Raw genomic sequence first — 17573 nt, forward strand, 5'->3', positions numbered from 1 at the left:
TAAAAAAAAAAAAAAAAAAAAAAAAAACAAAAACAAAAAAAATGGTGTTACAACTGATATGAATTTCAGAGGTGTAAATGACATATACCTTGATCATTAACTTGCTGAGGTCTTCAAAGGCCTGAAATGAGAAAAGAGTTTTTGTTGGAATCTGTCTAAAGAATTAACATATTTTAAAGCAATGGGGCATTACCTCTATTTTTGACCCTATGATATAATTTATCATGTGTTTGTTGTTTGTTTGCTTGTTTGTTTGTTTTGGTACCAGGGATCAAACTCAGGACCTTGTACTTGTGAGGCAGGCAGCAGAACCACTGAGCTAATCCCCTGGCCTTCCTATGATATAAATTTATGAAGTTTTCTTACAAATATGACTTAATAAAATAATTATATAAATAATACATGTACTTTATCCTAAAAGTGACATTTTAGCTAAAAAAACATTTTCTAAAACAAACTGCAACAAAAACATCAAATTTTCAAAGAGATAACTGTTATTATTGATCAAACATTAAAAAATAACATAGCTCACAAAATATTATTCACTGTATTTAACACAAGTAAGAAAATATGTCACTGGTTTTTCTAATAGAAGTTCAAGAATCAAAGGCATTATGAATTTTTCCTGGCTGAAGATGGCAATACACAGCTACAAGAGTACTTTTTGGGACACAATAATTTTTATTGATATAACTGAAACAGTAAGTCTTAGCCTCTGAGTATTAAACCTTTTATAACAGTGAATATGATGCATCAGACACAAAAAAAGCATTCATGCTGGATGTGGTAGCACAGACCTGTAATCCCAGCACTCAGGAGGCTAAGGGAGGAGGATCACCATGACTTCACCACCAGCCTGAGCTACATAATGAAACCTTGTCTCAAATAACAAACAAACAAACAAACAAAAAAAGGATACAAATACCACCAAATGTATCTATATAAAACTCATCCATCATTTCATTTACTACAACAAATATTCAAAGGCCTCTTCAAATTTATAAGACATGTTTCTAATATATTATTTCAAGTTACTGATCATTTATTGCCAGTATAGAATTTGTCTGATAGGCACAATGAAAAATCGATCCATATAGCGGTCTGATATATACACTATAGTCAGGGCTCAGGGCTCAGGTCAGTTTAAACCCATCTGCAGGGAAGTATTCCTCACCTGCTATCGGATTTTGCTCGAAGAATAGAGTGCAGTTTAAGATTCTTATGGCCAACTCACTAAGGCTTACAAGGAAAACAAAGGAGAATGTGCACACACCTAACAGGAATTTCCTCAGATAAACAAAAAGCTTAAATAATGGATTCTTATCAGCAATCACCAGCAGATGCAGGAAACTCTTTGTGGGAAGCTCTGGGCACCAGCTCTGAAACTAAGTCAACTCCAACATTGAAACGGGGGGCAAATCATACACAGAAATTTCATATACTTTTTACTCTGACTATATAAAACATTAATACACAGATTTATTTTACTTGTGTAAAGAAAACTAATAAAACAGTTTTATATGGTAAATCATAAAAAATATATTCATAAAAATATTCTCAATAAGTCCACATAAAATCATCTACTAGACTTTATTGATTATAATCAATAAAGAGTACACATGTGCTTCAGATCTATAAAATTTTTTTTGTTTTATTTTGTCTTGGTACCAGGGATCGAACTCGGATCCTTGTACTTACAAGGCAGGAGGCAGAACCACTGAGCTAACTCCCTGGCCCTTTTTAATTTAATTTATTTTTTTGGTACCAAGGATTGAACTTGGGTCCTTGGGCTTGTGAAGCAAGCTGCAGAACCACTGAACTAAATCCCTGGCCCTGTATAAAAATTTTTAAGTAATTATAAAGTACAAATAAAAGCTTCCTCACTTTTATTTCTATTATTCTAAACTTTGAAATCAACCAATTATCAAAAAATGGGTGGAAAATATACAATAAAAGTTAAAGCAAGATGGAAGGTGCACATACCCATTTGATTATTTTATTTGCGAGTTTACAGAAAATTCTACCACTCTACTATACCCAGGATCAAATTTCCACTTGGAGAAAGATTTTTTTTATTTATTTATTTTTTTGGTACTGGGAATTGAACTTGGGACCTTGTGCTTGCGAAGCAGGCAGCAGAACCACTGAGCTAAGATGGTACCTGTTTTAAAGCCACAGGTAACCTCATAAGCTGACTTATAGAATTATTTTGTAACTAATTTTCAGCCATTACTTTGGTTATTGGTTTCAGCAACTATTAATATATTTTTGAATTTCCACTTTTAATACTCAGTTCTGTACCTTGGTATATTCCTTTCTGTCTACCTGCATTTGTTTTATCCCTGTTAACGACTGCTAGCACCTACTGTCTTTCAGGCCTTGAATTCTATGTTCAGGCTATTGAAAAGCCTTCCTTAACTCCAGTGGGAATTGGGGGTTGTGTCATGTGTTCCTGCTGCAGCCTGGTTTTCTCCTCACAAGGTGTTTTTCCCACTGTAGTCAGTACCTGTTTGCCTGCCTGCATCTGGACCGTGATCACAGTATCTATGGCTTCTACATAGGATCCAGCAAAGTAGAGACAAGGCCTACCTGCAGAATAAATCAATGATCTACATGATAGAGCACAATGGTGTGAAGCTGAGGGTGGTGGCACACGCCTGTAATCCCAGCACTCGAGAGGCTGAAGCAGGAGAATCACTGTGAGTTTGAGACTACAGTCTGGACTACATAGCGAGTTGCAGGTCAGTCTCAACTACATAGTGAGACCCTGTCTCAAAAATAAAAATAAAAAAGAACACAATGCTGATTGAGGATTTAGCTCAGCGGTTCGGTGGCCTGCCTTGCAAGCACAAGGACCCGAGTTCAATCCCTGGTACCAAAAAAAAAAAAAAAAAAAAAAAAAAAAAGAACACAATGCTGTGTAGAATCCTTTGCTACAATTCTCCATGACAATTAGACTGAACTACAATATCTTGTATCATAAATTAAGAAAAACTGTATTTTGTACATAATACCAAGATACGAAAACAGTCAGAAAAAAGAATATAAATAATTCAAAATACAAATAATGCACTATTTGATGCCTTCTCCCTAAGAAAGTACCAAGACACAGAGCATGACACTGGGTGTTGCTGAAAGGGGACAGTGTCAGCACCTATAGGAGACAAAGAGAGTTATGCTGACGTGGTGGTATGTCCACTTGCCAGCAAATAAGGAGAAATGGGGGATTATCCCTCTGGTGCCAAGTCCAGACACTCACTCTGAGACAATTTCTTCTCTGGAGAACAAGAACCCTTCAAATGCTAGAATGTGAAGATTGTTTGGAAATAGAGAATCCTGAAAAGATGGGGTCTGTGGTGGCATAGTTTTTGAATCTCTCCAAATCCCAGCACAAAAGCAGACACAACTGATCTTAGAACCAAAAGCCCATAGGTAGCACATATTTCCAAACTACATGTCATGATACTGGCAAGACCCCCAAAATACAAGCAGAGAAAATAAGAGTGACAAGCCTTTATGATGCCAGAATCTTGGCAGAAAAAGCAAAAGAGAGGGGGCTGGGGATTTAGCTCAGTGGCACCATGCCTCCCTTGCAAGCACAAGGTCCTGAGTTTGATCCCTGGTACCAAAAAAAAAGAAAAAAGAAAGAAAGAAGAGAAAAGGGAAATAACAGTGCCACTGATAGATCTATGCATAAGAGAACCCCAAAAGAGCCAATAGGTGTTCACTAGAAAGCAAGGCAGGCTAATGTGCAGACAATGCCTAAAACTGAGAGGGTCTCACCCACTTCAACAGTGGATGGGTGCCAGGTGTCCCAAATAGGGGCTAACGGAAATGAAGAAGCCTAGAATTATTGAAACTGACCTGTCAGTCATTCCTTCCAGGACAGAAACCCATAGTGGAGAAAAGCCACTGAAAAAGGAGTCAGAGTGGAGTGAGGTAGGAATAATACAGAAGAATTAAGTCCAGTTAAAACAAGAGATATGAACAGGACAAAGCCTCACTGAAAGTGAGCCATTATTATTTGTAATACTATAGGAAAACAGCTGGGGTGGGAGTAGGCTGTGTGGAGGAAGACTGCTACTATGAAATAACTAGGCCTTCCTCTAAAAGTTCACGGAAACTAATTGCACATGAAAATGAGCCACAGCAAAGGATAAGGTCAAATCCTACATAAAGTTATTATAAGATAAAAGAAAACATGGAGCAGAATAACACTATGCAGACAATAAAAGCATGCCAAAAAACATACTTATGGATTAGACTCAAATGCACCCTTTTATTTCAAAATAAACTAAAGAATGCTTGTATGATGATACAAGTTATGAAAAGACAATATCATGCAGAAGTAAAGTATGAGATTTAGGAAAGAATTAAAAAATTATTTTGGAACTAAAGCTTACAACAGACATTACACAAGAGTGAATAAACAAAACAGGTAGTAAGAGAAAGATAAGGAAGTGGAAATTTTTCTAAATAAAAAAGAAAGCTTAAAGGCATTTAAAAGAATATTACAAATAGTGATGATGGATGGTAAAGGCACAATGTACAGCTAACTAGAGTCTTAAAAGGAAAAACTCAAGGCAATTCTTGAAAATTATACAAAAAAACCTTCCCAGAAATTTCTGAAATTACATACTAAAAAAAAAACAAAAACAAAAACAAAAAAACTGTATATCTGAGAATAACAATGCAGGATGTCTATCACAAATACAGTTTAGTAAAACAACTGGGTTTTAAAAGGAAAACAGCAAGTGATTTATGAAGAAAAGATTAGACTGCCATTGCTCTTCCATAGCAATAGTTCATGCAGACCAAAAAAGTAAAGGTAACATAAGGAAAAGAAATGTGAACTATGAATATTAAAACCAGCAAAATGTTCATGTATACATACACAAGCACACCAGATACAAGGAATACTGTTCTCACAAGCACAAAAGCTACTAGAGAACAGGCTAAATGAGAGCCAGACATGAGTGTAGGGCTGAATGTCAAGATAGTGTAGGTATTGCATACCCATTTTTAATGTGGGAAGAATGGGGAGAACAGATTAAAAAAATTATCTTTAGGAATTATTTGGTAGTACTGTCCTGAAATTTGAATTGAAAGGATCAGGATGGTCTCATGGCATTTCATGTAACAACAAAATCCTGCCCCTGCCCTCTGTAAAGGCCTTTTCTCACTGCTGACACAAAATACCTAACACCCAAAGTTAAAGGAGGAAAGGTTTATTTGGCTCACAGTTTGCAGAGATTTCAGCCCATAGTTGACTAGCTCCAAGGCAGAGTGGCATGGCAGAGGGGTACAGCAGAGGAGAAACAGTTCATGGTGGGCAGAAGGCAGCAAAGCAGCAAAGGAGTAAAGAAACAGGAGCAGCCTACATCTCCCTTTGTCCTTTCCTAATTTAGTAATCACATACTCAATCCCAGTATCTCACACTTTAGATCCAGCCACCTTTAAAAAGTTCCATCTCCTCACAAACACAAGGTCCTGAGTTTTAAAAAAAAAAAAAAAAAAAAAAAAAAAAAAAAAGCCCCATCTATGACCACATAAGGATTTTGGGGACTTCTAGATACAACCCATAAAATACTATATACCTATTAATGTGTGAATGGGGAAAACAGATACAAAAATTTTCTTTTTAGCTGTTTTAGGAATTATTTGATAGTGCTGTTTTGAATTTGAAGCACAAGGATCATGATGGTCTCATGGCATTTTATATAACATCAAAATTCTAGCCTTACCCACTGCAAAGGACTAAAAGATCAGCCCAATAACTATGAATCTGGATTGTGGTTCTGAAATATATTTTCCCACTAAAAAAAGAGCTTAGTTAAACGTTTAATTCCAGCTCTGGGGCAGGACATGTACTAGAGGGTCCTAGAACTTCTGTCACATCAAATTGTAAGAAAGCTACAAGTCTACTAGGTCATGTCAAAAGAAGTCAGGAGCCAGCTTGAAAAAGCCACATGGCCAAAAATGGAATAGTCAAAAGCTTCAAATAGAATTAATAATTGCAACTGAATGGAACCATCAACTCATTAAAATTCTTGGTATTATCTTTTACCAAAAAAATCCTAATTAGTTTAGTCAACATTGCAAGATGATAAGGAACAAATTTATTATGCTTATAATAAAGAAAAAAAGCAGCTATCCTGAATTCCGTCTAGGAAATCTATCACTGGCAAATCAAATAGCAGATAGAGCGCTTTAAAAAAAATATTCCAGGGCCAGGGATTTAGCTCAGTGTTTCTGCTGCCTGCCGCGCAAGTGCAAAGTCCAGAGTTTGGTCCCTGGTACCAAAAAAAAAAAAAAAAAAAAAAAAAAGCAAAAAAGGGAAGAGAAGACTGTGGAGCATCAAGCAAACCAAATACATTCAACACTATAAAATGTGTCAGAGGCTATGTTCAAAAGAATAAACACAAATGGCTGAAAAAGATGGCTGACCAAAACTTGAGTTACCTCAGAAATATTTTTGTCAGTTTCTTTTCTTTTTTCTTCCAGTTTCCTTTCAATACCTACAATTCCAACAGCCCTTACTCTTCCTGGCTAGAAAAAAAAAAGAAGTACAATATAAAACACACAAACTGGTATGGAAACAAAATAATTTTTGAGCTACATTGTATTTTCAATGGCGGGAAAGGACCCACAAAGAACCAAAGAAAAAAAGCACACAATTACACCTAGCTTCCGTTGAAAACATTTGTCTGTTACTGGCAGTACATAATGACCTCTAAATCATTAAAGAAAATCCAAATATTCATATGTATTTTACAAATAAATTATATTTCTATTTATTTTTATTCTTTGGCAAGCCATCTTGTACCTCATTATTTAATAGGGTCTCAAAAGTATAAAAAAATCTGTATTAAAATCTTGGTACTTGATGGTTATTTTCCCAGTTACTTTCACATATTTCAGTGTCTGTCCATGGCCAGTGATTAAATTAAGAACTGTGAAAATTAATTTTTACCAGAATACCACAATTTTGTTTTTAGGCAAGTTCTATAATCACAGTCTTTTTCTTACTGATGATCTAAGAGTAGAGTTAAAATACTGGATTAGTAAATAGTTTAAAAAATACCTGAGGTCCTCTATTTGTTTGCAGTGACTGGGAAACTGGCATATTCTCCCATCTTCTCTGTGTCATTTCCTCCGACAAACGCCTATAAAACTGTTGTGCACATACATTAACCATAAATGAGTCAGTCAGGCTGTGGTATCTTCACACAATTATTACTTAATCTTTTTTCAGTATAAAAGTTTAATCATTTGCAACAAGCCTAGAATTCTGAGACATCAAAGGAAAGCAAAGGAAGTTCTTTTCTTGAACCAACTTCAGAAAGCACAAAGAAAGAAAGAAAAAAAAAAAAACAAAGGGTGGGGAACAGACTAACCTTCTATATTAAGTGAGCTATTCTCAACAAAGAGATGAGTGACAATGAAATAAATAGACTTACTTTAAACAATCCTGCATATGTGGATTGTTTTCAGTCTATACTGAAACAAATACGGTGCCAGAAAAAATATACAACCATTTCCCATGGAGGAAACAGAGAATAATTTGTCTAGTCAAAATCTGAAGCCAAAACTTAGGGACAAAAACATGCACATACTCACTTAAAAAAAAATCAAATATATTTTTCAACTAGTGAAAATGACTTTGGTCTATCACATACATATTTACTTAGGGACTACTGTGTGAGGAGCAGTTATTGAGACACTGTTGAAAATGAAACAAATGATTTATAATGTTAATGGGAAGATAAACATATATGTAGTGTCTTAAGAATACTTGTATAGTGACTTATTAATCAGAACAAACACGAACTATTATAATTGCAGCATAAGCCTGGAAGTGATTAGATTTTTTAAGTTAATCAAAATAGACTGCCTAATATAAGCCTGATTAGCTTTCAGATACTAACTCAGTTTAGTATTTTCCCACATTATACTCTGTTCCTTTAACCAAATTACACCACTGAAAACTTCACTAGTAATCAAGTGGCATGACTTAGCACATTTGCAGCCTCTGCTCCCTCCTGTGACCACACTTGCCGGCTTTCCTTTCCCACAGCTTAAGATACGAAAAGATTTGTTATGGTGAGAGCTGTTATGTTGTACAACATTGCCTTCTGTCATAAAACAACAACATACAGACGGAGTCCAACTTTAGTCACATGGTAACTTACCTCAATCTGGCCATGCTCTTTGAAGGAGAGTTTGATGTAAGAGTTCCTACTACTCTGGAAAGGGCCGGGTTCTTTGTTAGGAGGAGCCGGGTGCAGATGAACCACTATTTTGGCACTAAAAAATAACAGCACAGTAATATAAATAATTGCTTTTTAAAAAATCGCTAGTTCTATTTTCATAACTTTTAATATATTTCAAATGACTTAAATTCATGTAGAAACGGAATATCCTAAAAGGGCTTCCTTTTAAAGTTTGTATTAAATTCAATATCAATGAATCTTTCAAAAATATCTCTATTTAAAATTTATAAGCTTTGTACCAAAAAGCTTCACATTAAAAGCTATGCATGTTAAATGAAAGTGTGGTTTTAGAAAACAAGTCCAAAATAAATTTGCAAAATTTTGAGTGGATTATGACTAGAGTTTTCCAGTTTAGAGTTAGCCCCAAAGGTTAGAAGGGGGCCTGTAATTTCTGCCAAAGCATACTATCTTACTCATTTGAAAACAAAATGTGAGAACTTATCTGTAAAACTGGCCAGTTGATATTTTATTAAAACTCCATCCAAAACTAACATTCTACAGTGTCATTTGTTGGAAAATGCCACTTATTCAACAGCATGATCTAGAAAAAGACCCGATAGAAAAAATAACCCTCAGAATGCCACTGCCCCAGGAATATAAGCTACTATTATCTTTATGACTATGGTTATCAACTGTGCTATTATAAACACCACCATATTTGTTCAGCTTTATAAGTCTGTTTTTGTCCCTTTTTCAACCTGCTCAATAAACAATGTTCTATTAAGATTAGAGAAACTAAAAAGCTCAAAGTCAAAATATCCTGAATACCTACTTTGGAGGCTTTTCTTTTTTTTTTTTTTGGTACCGCGGATTGAACTCAGGTCCTTGCGCTTGCAAGGCAGTTGGAGGCTTTTCTTTATGATCATATTATAGATGTTCCCACTACAGTACTCGATTTTGCTTTTTTTATTTGGGCCCATATAGTTGCCAAAATATTACTGTATAGTTGAAACATCATGAATTGGGCCTTAGTATAAGTAAGGCTTTGGTTAGTGAGCTGGGGCTAGCCTTGTAAGGACTGTTCATCCATTCCTTTGTTGTGAACATCTTTTAAGCCAGGTGAACAAATAATCTATGCTAGCTGAATCATAGAACTGCTTGGAATAAACCATCAAGTAGAGCAACAAAACTATGAGAACAGTGATAAGCTGATTGAGCAAAAGTATTTCACAATCTATAACACTAAAAACTCTTGGCCCTGCTATCAAATTGTCAGAGGAAACCAAATGAAAAGCTATTATGATACAAAATGAAGCTTAAATTTTGAAAAAAAACCAAACTGTGAATTTTTCATATATTCCTTTTTTCTAATTTTAAAAATTTTATTTATTTTTTTGTTATTGTTGTTGGCACCAGGAATCAAACTTAGGGCCTTGAGGTTGCCAGGTAGACACTGCATCCCTGAGCTACATCCCCAGCCCTTCATCTATTCTTTTACTGAGTCATTCAATTACTATACTTCATCAAATTTAACATCTATAAAATGAAAAGAATATCCTGAATTCAAAAGATGGGCTGGGCATGTAGCTAAATGATAAGAGTACTTGCCCAACCCTGAGTTCAATCCCCAGCACAGCAAAAAAAAAAAAAGAAGGAAAAAAGTTAAAAGATGGGTAAAATAAAACCAGGCATGGTAGCACATGCCTATAATCTTAGTATTCTCAAAATGGAGGCGGGAGGATCACAAGCTCAAGGTCAGCCTGGGCAACATAATGAGATAGCACGTTTTAAAAAAAAGTGAAAAATATTTGTCTTTAAATTAATGCAATTATGGTTATTATTTGAGAGGAGAGGCTAGACAACAAAAGAAAATAGGTGAAAAGAAAGTTATAACATTATGATTAAGGAATACACTGCATTTCCTATGAGGTCCAACATGTTTAACTTCCATCAAAACATCTAATTATACTAACTCTAAAGAGGAACCTTTAGATCACATCAATATTTGTTCGCAAGTCTTCTGAATTGTATGCACATAGAACATAGAGCCAATGAGCCGGGCATGGTAGTGCATGCCTATAATCCCAGCACTCAGGAGGCTGAGGCAGGAGTATCGCTATGAGTCTGACACCAGCCTGAGCTACATAGTGAGTTCCAGGTCAGTCTCAACTATATAGTGAGACCCTGTCTCAAAAAAAAAAAAAAAAAAAAAAAGGCCGGGGATTTGGCTCAGTGGTTCTGGGAAGAAAAGGGCTAAAGGTGTATGGAAAGTGGGAAGGGCAGGGGAAAGGTAATAAGGAAAAAAAATATGAGAAAATGAAAAACTGGAAATAAAGTGTTAGTAAATGGGGAGGGGAGGAAGGGGTGAAGGGAGGGCAGGGGTATGGGGAAAAAATGAGAACCAAGACCTGTCATGTAAAGGTACAAGATCCCAATAATGAATGTAACTGTACAGTATACCTAAAATGTACCAATAAACTCAATAAAAGAAAAAAGAAAAAGAAAAAGAATATAGAGCCAAAATTTTTAGAGAACTAGAATCAACAGGAACATCTCAGTCTGTATCTTCACCAGGGGGACTATATCTCCTGGTTGATCTAGGACACTTCCATTTTACATTCATTGTCCAATTATGAACTGTGTCTATTACTCTTATAAACATCTGGTTTTGCAAAACAACTTATGACGTTTTCATTCTTCTATCGGAACAACTGAAACTTGAAAAATAACCTAATACTCAGATGGAGATAGTAGCAAAGTCAGTTATCTTTCTCAGGTGGGTCATTTGTGATGGAAGTACTGAGTGACAGGCTCACACAGGAAAGCCCAGTGTCTGGAAATACACAATGACAGGCAGGCCACATTTATTTATTATGGCCCCAGGGTACCACTACATTTGTACTTTAAGAATGAATCTAAGGTGGGAAGTACGAGTATAAAGGCGGTGTTTTTGTGAACCAAGGCTATAATAATACATAGACCTCACCTCTTCCCAATTCCAGCTGCCTGCTCCTCGATGAACACAATTTGGGACAAAGGAATGGCCATGCAGCACTCCTAGGAGGAAATCAGTACAAAGCAAGATCCTTAACACTTGTCAGGAATCCTTTCATAGTAGGAGCGTGCAATATATCTTTAAGGGACTTCATAATCAAAATATTTAAAAATAACAATGTTTTATTCTTTAAATAAAATTAAGGAAAAATTAAATAACTGTGGTAAATTTTGCTATGTGGAAAAATATAAGAGGCTTAAACACAGCTGTAACAACTTTTGTTTGTGCAATGGGTATATTGCTTTTTCTTTCTACATTTTTTTATTAGTCCATATTGGTTATACAGATTAATGCGTTTCATTCTGGTAGATTTGTACATGTAGATAACACAGTTTAATCATTCTCTCTCTCACCCCTCTTGTTCTACCCTCTCTATTTCAGATTTTTATGGGGGAGGATCTTCACTGTATGCATCATATTCATGTCCTAGTGCGTGAATTTTCTCCCATCCAAGTGCTAACCAAGCCCCAGCCTGTTTAGCTTCCAAGATCAGATGAGATCTGGCACATTCAGGGTGGTGAGACTCTAGTGGGTATATTTTCTGAAAATAACAATCATATGAAAATTTCTCACATCTAATATTTTCTTATATGGATAAGAAAATAAAACAGATAAAACAAATTTTAAGGAGCTCATTCTAAGGGTGATTTTTTTTCTGCTTTAGTTTCCCATACTTCTCCCATACATATATACAATTTACTTTTAACGAAAGATACTGATGTAGACTCCCTTATTAGTACATGATTTAGCAAATGATTTTTTAAAATTATCAGACAAGGCGAGGTGTGGCGGTGAGTGCCCCAGTTACTCAGGAGGCTCAGGCAAGAGGATTGCTTGGGCCCACAAATTTATGAACAGCTTGAGCAACATAGACTTTGCCTCATAAACAAACAAACAAACAAACATATATGACTGGTACATAACAGATCTAAAAATTCACTCAAATTTGACACTTTATATAATAAACATTATTCTAAGATTAATTTATCAACATATGGTTAAAGGATTCCCTATCATTCTCCAAAGATTTCTATGCTAAGTGAACAAAAAATTAAGACAACATTAACAGGATATGAAATTTACTATCAATGGGGGCAATATGGCCCCTAAGGGAACAAAAACTGCTTCCTGAAATTCAAAAAGTCAGATAATGCGAGGGTTAGTCTTTCAAAAGGCTGCAGTATAGTATATTGTTTGTGTACAGTATTAAAATTTCATGAAGGTTGAGGTACAAATATAGCATTTATAAAACCCTAGGCTTGAACCCCAACACTCAAAAACAACTACAGCAGGGGGAGTGATTAAGAAAATTATTTATAGCTCATCTTAATGAAATACTTTCAAGTTAAAGACCTCTGGAATGAAGATATCAGCTCTCTAAATATCATAGTTCACTTTCCACTCCTAGAAATTATAAAAAAAATAGGGGCAGGAGTTCCCCTCTTCTGGAGTAACTTGGAAGCAAATCTTCTCAGTGTTTAGATGAAAGCATACAACAGACTCTCACCGATTCTCAACCACTGTCTGAGAGGGGGTTATCGGGAGGACATATGAGTCCCTCACATCTGATGGCAGGGTTATACCTTTGCTATACTCCAAACATCAGGTATGGAGCAGGATCTGATTGGTGTTTTTTTGTTTTGGTTTTTTGAGACAGGGTCTCACTACGTAGTTGAGACTGACCTAGAACTCACTATGTAACCCAGGCTGGTCTCGAACTCACAGCGATCCTCCTGCCTCAGCTTCCCGAATGCTGGGATTACAGGCATGTGCCACCATGCCTGGCTGATTGGTTTTTTGTTTTTGTTTTTTTTTTTGAGACAGGGTCTCACTACGTAGTTGAGTCTGACCTAGAACTCACTATGTAACCCAGGCTGTCTCGAACTCACAGCGATCCTCCTGCCTCAGCCTCCCAAGTGCTGGGATTACAGGCGTGCGCCACCACGCCCTGCTATGGCTGATTGGTTTTTAATAAAAGACATACCAGGATTCTCCATCCAGTAACTACAGACTTTGATGGAGCCAAAACACTCTTTGCACTCCATTCAGAGAAACAGCATGAGACACACTTCTGAATTCTGAAAGGGAAAGTGTGTTGTATCCACTTATAGTTCCTCCAAAAATGGGGAAACCAAAAAAGAAATGAAAACCTTTAGTAAGTTAAAACCCACACCAAATGGCCGGAGGTATAGTTCAGCGATACAGCGCTTGCCTATCATGTACAAGGCTCTGGGTTGCATTCTCAGTACCACCAAAAAATAAACAAATAAATAAAACCTGGAACAGGTGTCAAAATCTTTATCTTACATGATTTTTCTGATCTCTCCAAATCAGTCGGTGTGTACTAAGGAGGAGGGTCCCAGCATCAAATTTTATCTAGAAATACAAGAGCGTCACAAAATATCGTCACTCTCTGTTGTCCAGAATTTCTTTCTCATTAATCATACAATACAAAGTTAAATCATTTTCAAATTAGGTGCATCATAAATTAAAAAGAATGCTACATAATCTATAAATATAAGCTACATAAATACAGCTATGATAGAATTGGGAAAAAATTGGAAACAATATAGTTATGTAATGATACTGAAGTAGTTAAATAACATCCGTATAATGGGACCCACATAAAGGTTAAAAGAATGACAAGGAAGAACGGTTACATGGTATCATGGAATCTAAGAGTTGGTGAAGACAAGCAATTTATTCCATACTACATCTAATGTAATCCTCAAACAGCACGGTTGTAATGTACCCACATCTCTATATAAGTAACAGAGGCCTAAAAGGAATACACAATGAAATCTTAATGAAAGGAATGCATGATGTGGTTGATAAACTTTCACGACAAGAAACCTACTGAGCCATCTAGCTTATATACTCCTATAAAAGATATTTTCTACTACAACCCTTTGATACACCAGAGAAAAGACCTTACAAAACCATCTTTTCTTTTTAATCTTTTTTTTTTTTTGGTGGTATCAGGGATCAAGGACCTTTCACTTGCAAGGCAGGCGCTGTGGCCACTGAGATAAATCCCTGGCCCTCTTCTGAATCATTTTTAAAAACAAAAACAAAACGAAAAAGAAAACCAACAAAAGAAAAACAAGTACTCTTGGCATTTATTTAGCCTGGTTTCAACTGAGTTTAAGGTATTTTTAAATTACATTTTTGCAAATGAGTAAGACATCGTTTTTTCTAAAAGCAAAGGTTAATATTTTATCTACTTGAGAGTACATGAAGATACAGAACACAATAGTTCTGACTAACAAACTTTACGTTTTATCTTACAGAAATCCAAGCATAAGGATATGAATTTAAAGTTCAAGTCAGAGTATGTTCCATTGCTTTGGCAGTTAACAATGAGCAACATAAAATATTGCTGCTTTAAGTGAAGAAATTGTGTAATAGTTCCCTTCAGGGATTCCAATGAGTTATGATCTAAACTTGACAGACAAGTCTAGGCTGGTTTGCTTCTGCCACTCAGAGTCAGAATAATTTTAACTGCTTGAAAGTCAATCAAACTTAAGCACTTGCCCAGTAAGATCTTACTCCTTTTCAGTTTTTGTTTTTAACATTTTCATATTATAAAAGTAATTACCCGTTGTTGCAAAAGCTGGGAAATATTTGAAGTCTAAAACAAAAAATGAAATCACTAATAATTATACCAGCCAAATGTTATATGTATTTCCATGTATAACCTTTGAGACTATATTCATAGTTTTATTATTTTTATTTATTAGTCCGTGGTTAGCAATTCCTCTTGCTAATTCAGGCCATAATTCAATTAACTACTTTCATTGGTAGACATTCAGATTGCTTCCAATTTTCCTTGATAAATATTAATAATATATATAATCTGAGATGAACATCCTCATACATATTTTCAGGCATCCCTCATTATTTCCCAAGGACAAATTCCTAAAAACTGAAATAGCTGAAAGGGAATAAACATTTTATAAATCTTCTAGTATGTACTGCCAGCTTTCCACATTACTAATCTTCAACAAATGACTCTATATTACTTAGGAAAACAATGCACTATCCAGTCATAATGGGGCCATGAAAACTGTGCCTGTTCAAACAAGCAGGCACACATTAATTCACAAAAGGCACTTGGCCATGAGAAATGCACAGTCCCCTGGATCTGGTTTGAAATTCTAGTTCTACCAATTACTAGATGCTCGATCTTGGGTGGCTCACAAATTTCTCAATCATCAATCAGGGCCTCAGTTTCATCTCTGGAAGGGTCAACTACAAGAAGATTATTACATAAAGCCTCTGGCATAGGGGACTGCTATTCTTTGAGGTGCTTCAGAACACTGAAGAAAACAGGCCGGGAGTTTCTTCAATGCGGATTTAAATCCTGTCTCTCCTAACTCTGTGGGTCTTAAGCACTGTCTCTCTGAATGTCATTTTGTCATTCACTAAAATATTTCATGTATCTGTTAAGAGGAGCAAATGACATCACAAATACTATATATAAAGCTACTAGAACACAGTAGTTTCTTTAAGCATTCTGATTTTTTTTTTTTAATTGTGTTTCACACCCACTGTGAGCCAGAGGACTAAGGCACACTTTCTGCCTTCAGGTGCTTCCCACTGGCCCAGAAGGGCAACCGTGGGCCCACCTACCTCAGGGATACGCTGCTGTGCACAGCTCTGAGAGTTAAGTAGCCTTACTGCAGTCTCCAGGGCCAGGAGCCAGGGAAGGGACCCTCACTGAGAGACTAACTCTATCAGAGCTGGAGGCTGTGCAACCTCAAGGAGTCTTCAGCAGGTCTGGACCCTTCCAGCAAATGGAGGAAGGGGGGACACAACTTTTTCCCTCAGGAATCAGCCTGGTCATCAGTCACACCAGGGAGCAAACAGTCGAAGACAGCTCAGTGAGCGACAAAGTGTGACACCAGGGCACAGGGTAAAGGGTCTCATCTTAGAGCTCCAGGTTAGTTCTGAGACACCTACAACCCTCCACTAAGGCCCCCAGCTTTACCTCCACCAAGTCTCCAGAGTTACAAATTCTACACTAGATCAAAAAGTCTCGGGTCAGGAATTTAGCTCAGTGGTTCCACTGCCTGCCTGGCAAGTGCAAGGACCCGAGGTCGATCCCTGGTACCAAAAATGCATACATGCATACATAAACAAAAAGTCTCCACACAGGCTTTTCCCATGATTTTTTTACCCTTATACCTTTGATACTTAAATACTTGTCTGTTAAAACAAACAGTAAAGATTTTAAAGGAAAAATTAGAATTTGCTGGTTCGACGATGGATTTTCACACACAGGTACTAATGATGGTGATTTTACATTGTTTATGCCAGTGCTACACTGTCTGCTGACAGCGCGGTTCCAATTTGTATACTGGTGACCCGCAGAGGACGTAACTTCCAGACCCTCCCTCAAGGGAGTGGCTCCAGAGGAGTCCAAGGATCCAACGGTAGGTCAGCCTTTATTTAGTTTCTGTCAGAATGGGAGGAGAATCAAACCCAGTAAGAGGGGAAGGGGTTAAGCTTGCCCTTTAAAATCGTTCCTGGGCCGGTGATTTAGCTCAGTGGTTCCGGCGCCTGCTTCACAAGCACAAGGACCCGTGCTCGATCCTGGGCACCAAAATAAAATAAATAAAATAAAATCGTTCCAAAGATGTAAACTTAGAAAGAAAAACAATAAACCAATTTGGCCTGTCACTCCAAGCAAAAGACCTAATTTTGAGATCAAGCTAGTAAAACTAAGGCAGTAAATGAAGTCCAAACAAATCACTTAAGGAAAAGATTGACTCAATAGTGAAGGCAACAGAGTCCATACAAATTGTCCTAAGGAAGTCAGGGGCCTGGGTTTCACATCTTCTGTGCCTCTAGATAACTGTAAGCAACTAGGGTCAAAAAAAGTACACCCAAATACAGAGGGGTGTGGACAGAGAAAGTAAAAACTGTTAACTAAAAGTGGTTGTGGGTAAATGAGCCCCCCATTCCAACTTACACATTTCATCCTGGGCAGAACATTTTGTAGTTTCATCCAAATACCCACAAAATATTTACATATGTTCCATTTCCTCTTCTCAACTTGCAAACCATTTCCTAAGATTAATGTTTGCATTGTAAGGCAAGACTTACATCCCTTTATAAATGCTTAAAACTCCTTTCTACAATAATCACAAAAACAAACCCCCCAAAATGAAAGAAATTTAAAAACCCAGGCAGGAGCCTTTGGCAAGAGCACGCCAGCTAGGAAGACCTCTTTCGGGGACCGGGCCAGAGCAGTCCCTCCACTCCGCCCAGGTCCGAGCCCACCTCCACGCCCGACTCCCCCC

The 17573-nt window shown here is 36.7% G+C and overlaps 1 protein-coding gene across 2 annotated transcripts in view; it reads right to left on the reverse strand.

Annotated features, from left to right (window-relative positions):
• The window catches only part of Vps36 (vacuolar protein sorting 36 homolog), a 61709-nt gene that overhangs the window by 8800 nt on the left and 35336 nt on the right, over nt 1-17573 (reverse strand). The window contains exons 1-7 of one of the 2 annotated variants that reach the window (XM_010636621.2): nt 17243-17283; nt 13576-13644; nt 11200-11270; nt 8193-8307; nt 7085-7174; nt 6463-6549; nt 89-121 (exon numbers count right to left, since the gene is read on the reverse strand). In XM_010636621.2, the coding sequence (XP_010634923.2) occupies nt 89-121; nt 6463-6549; nt 7085-7174; nt 8193-8307; nt 11200-11270; nt 13576-13644; nt 17243-17278 (501 nt within the window). In that variant the 5' untranslated portion in view covers nt 17279-17283. Of the gene's footprint in view, nt 1-88; nt 122-6462; nt 6550-7084; nt 7175-8192; nt 8308-11199; nt 11271-13575; nt 13645-17242; nt 17284-17573 lie in introns of those variants that run through there. The other variant, XM_010636622.3, reaches the window with a different exon arrangement.

This window comes from Fukomys damarensis, unplaced genomic scaffold, assembly GCF_012274545.1.
Source record: "Fukomys damarensis isolate Sample0158 unplaced genomic scaffold, DMR_v1.0_HiC HiC_scaffold_38, whole genome shotgun sequence".
In the NCBI taxonomy this organism is placed as follows: domain Eukaryota; kingdom Metazoa; phylum Chordata; class Mammalia; order Rodentia; family Bathyergidae; genus Fukomys; species Fukomys damarensis.